General features: G+C 47.5%; 1 protein-coding gene across 1 annotated transcript; it reads left to right on the top strand.

Moving 5' to 3' along the window:
* The first annotated feature begins 901 nt into the window (after positions 1-901).
* On the top strand, positions 902-3,106 carry LOC111142779 (ADAM metallopeptidase domain 30). Its single transcript, XM_022496075.1, has one exon. The coding sequence runs from the start codon at positions 902-904 to the stop codon at positions 3,104-3,106; it is 2,205 nt and encodes a 734-aa protein (XP_022351783.1).
* The last annotated feature ends 546 nt before the right edge of the window (positions 3,107-3,652 follow it).

The following is a 3,652-nucleotide window of genomic DNA, read 5'->3' as shown; positions in this document are numbered from 1 at the left end:
CTATTGCCAGTCGTTTTAAAATCATTTTAATCCGTGGCCCTTCCCGGTCTCCTCCCTCACCCACCACTCATACTACAAACATAACCACCAATTTGCCTTTCTCCGAGAACTCCAGGAGTTCTGCTCTCACAAGTGTTTTTCTATTCCTACATTCCCTACCACCACCACCACCCCCCACCCCCACGCTGCACACAGGCCCCAAATCCCTCTAGTCCCTGGCATCCAAGGACAAAGAGCAGAAAGAGCCACGGGAGAAAATGAGCTGGAAACTTTCTCTTGCTAGAAGCCAGGCTCTGCCCCAGGTGGGGGTGGGGATTAGAACCTTCACTGATAGTCCCTGGCTCTGCCTCTGCCGCCCCCCACCCCCACCCCGAGGCTACGCGAGTCTAGCAGAAAGCTGGGAATGGTGTGGCAGTGCGGTGCACGCAGTGCTTAGGAAACGTCTACATGATTCCCACCGATGGAAAACACGAGGTGTGTCCTAGGGAGTACAGAAACAGATGAAACAGCACAGGATGTGGTAATCCTCGAACAAGATGTCTTTTGTTCTTCCTTTTTCTCTAGTCCTTCTCTTTTCTCCAAGCTGCTCACCGCCCTTCTCCATCCCTCGCGCCAAAAGCCCCTCTTTCCTGTTTTATTCTCCAGAGGAGCCAAGCACCTTTCCCTCGGTTCTCCCTCGTGCGCGCAACGGCACCACCCAACGGCACCGCCCAGAAAACGAACTAGATTCATTCAGGAAATGTCAGCCAGACCGAGCCTTGGGAGGCTGGGGGCGGGGGGTTCCTGCTTACCCTGCTTTGGGAACTCGGCACTTTGCGCTCCCGCGCCCCTGGCAGCCACCCCTGGAACCTGACTCAGGCCAGTTGCTGGGATTGACTCGCTGGGGCCACCCATCCCGGCCATGAGGTCAGGATGGACCTTATTCCCCAAAAGCCATTCGCTCCCCATGATCGTCCTGGTGGCGCTTCTCTTAGACGTTCTTGGTGAGGGTTTAATTTTTCACCCTGAGTGGGGGTTTGAGTCGTATGAAATCATCATTCCCAAGAAGCTGAGCCTCCGGGGAGGCCCGCAGGGTGCCGTCCAGCAAGTGTCCTACCTCCTGCAGGTCAAAGGCAAGAAGTATGTCCTCCACCTCTGGCCCAAGAGGTTTCTACTGCCCCGAAATCTAAAGGTTTTCTCCTTCACAAAACAAGGGAAACTCCTCGAGGATCACCCTTACGTACCCAGGGACTGCAACTACATAGGCCTGGTTGAAGGAACTCGGGATTCAGAAGCTACTTTAAGTACATGCACAGGGAGTCTCCGAGGCATATTGAGAATTGACGAGGAACGTTACCAAATCGAGCCCCTCCAGGCCTCTTCCAGCTTTGAACATGTCATGTATCTCCTGAAGACAAACGACAAATTTCAGAATCAGACCTGTGGCTTAACTAATGATGACCTAGAAGAGCAGACGGCTCAGACGGAGAATATGGCAAGGCTTAGGGACTCTCCCAGATCCTCTCTCCATCCGAAGTACATGGAAATAGCCCTGGTCTTTGATCACGGGAGATACTTGTTTTCAAATGCCAATGTTACTCGAATCATACAGGATGCCGTTCTTTTGACTGGGATTATGGACACCTTCTTTAAAGATCTCAACATGAGGATAGTTCTACAAGGTGTTGAAATATGGACAGAGAACGACAGATTAAATATTCGCCAAATGAGCTCACAAGAACTTCTAAATGCGTTTTTAAAATATCGTACAGCAAACCTTTCTAAGCAGATTTCAGCAGATTGGGCACATTTGTATACTACACATACTTTTACTCATTCTCTTGGATGGGCGTATATTGGAGGTGTGTGTAAGGACCAATATAGTGGATCAGTAAGTAGTTTTACAAACGCAAATATTCTTGAAGCCAGCAGAATGTCTGCTCACGAATTGGGTCATGGGGTGGGAATGAAACATGATACGCTATATTGTCAGTGTAGAGGTAAGCGCACTTGTATCATGGGCATTGGGAGTAGTGGGTTTAGTAATTGTAGTTATAGCGAATATTTTGATCACGTACAAACAGGAGCAGAATGTCTAAATAATATCCCGGGACTGGGTTATGTGGTGGAGAGATGTGGAAATAAAATTGTGGAAGGCACTGAAGAATGTGATTGTGGTTCAAGAGAGGACTGTAAAAATGACAGGTGTTGCCAACCGGATTGTAAATTCGTGCAAGGTGCCGATTGTAACACTGGGCTTTGCTGTCATAACTGTCGCTTTCGTCCACTTGGGTACATGTGTCGAAAGGAAGATAATGAATGTGACCTTGCAGAGTACTGCAGTGGAATCTCAAATTTCTGCCCAAATGATACTTATAAGCACGATGGAACCCTTTGCGAGCGTAACTCCCGTTGTTTCAAAAGGAGGTGCAATTCCAGATATACGCAGTGCCAAAATATTTTTGGATCGGATGCCAGGGAAGCTCCTGAGCAGTGCTATCAGGCAGTGAATTTAATGGGTGATCAATATGGGAACTGTGGTTTTAGAGGTTACCGTAGATACAAAGCCTGTACCAGGGAAAATGCATTGTGTGGCAGGCTACAGTGTATAAATGTCAAGAGCGTCCCTGATATGCCAGTGCATAGGGCCCTCATCTCTACTCATCTGCGAGCAGAAAATCTCATGTGCTGGGGGGTAGGTTTCCACGAATCCTTGGAGCCCACGGGAATATCTGACATCGGTGTCATAAATGATGGTACCCCCTGTGGTTTTGACCATATCTGTGTTAACAGAACTTGTGTGCATACCTCCACCTTGAAATTTGACTGTTCACCTACGAAGTGCAACCTCCGAGGCGTTTGCAACAATAAGAGAAACTGCCATTGCACCTATGGCTGGGCTCCTCCATTCTGCGAGGAGGTAGGGTATGGAGGCAGCATTGACAGCGGGCCGGCGAGACAGCTGAAAGAGGATATGCCTGCCCCAGTGCAGGTGGTGTCCATTATGTTAATGCGCCTTATTTTCTTAATCATCTCAGTGATCGCTGTGTTTTTCAGGAGATTGATAGAACAGTATATAACCCCCACAGAGAGAGAAGCAACACCGATTAACATTCAAAATAAATAATCCAAGGCAAAAAATGTCAAGAACCCAAACAAGTAAGTGGGCGATCCACAGCCATTTAATAACACAGAGCTGTAATCGAAAAGCTTCTCATTTAGCCCAACAACACTTTTGTTCTTCTTCCAGTTCTTTTTTCAGGTAATTTTCCTTCAAGCTTCGATCAGCAAATAAATGATATTCTTGTTTGGGAAACAAATCAGTGCCTTTTGCTTTTTTAGCATTCTCTTGCTCCTTCATTTGTGATCAAGTTTGGGATATCCTGAAAAACATGGCACAATGGCTTTTCTGAACACTCAAGCTCTGGATATTGCTTTGCAGAATTGCATTGGTTTTCACAGTTGAGTCCCGTGGCTCAGAATCCCAGCACACAAAGTGATTGTCTGTCTGTCTGCCTCCCTCAAGTGATCAGTGAGAACTCTAGGCTTGGGCCCCTGCTGACTGATAAATGTGGACGACCGCTTTTTTTTTTTTTTTTAAGATTTTATTTATTTATTTGACAGAGAGAGGGAATGCAAGCAGGGGGAGAGGAAGAGGGAGAAGCAGGCTTCC

This window comes from Enhydra lutris, unplaced genomic scaffold, assembly GCF_002288905.1.
Source record: "Enhydra lutris kenyoni isolate GAN:26980312 unplaced genomic scaffold, ASM228890v2 scaffoldscaffold9, whole genome shotgun sequence".
Classification (NCBI taxonomy): domain Eukaryota; kingdom Metazoa; phylum Chordata; class Mammalia; order Carnivora; family Mustelidae; genus Enhydra; species Enhydra lutris.
Note: the sequence above shows the minus strand (reverse complement) of the source record. Positions and strands in the feature narration are given on the sequence as shown.

Coding starts and splice junctions, on each gene's coding strand:
- LOC111142779 (XM_022496075.1), top strand. CDS start 902: ATGAGGTCAGGATGGACCTTATTCCCCAAAAGCCATTCGCTCCCCATG.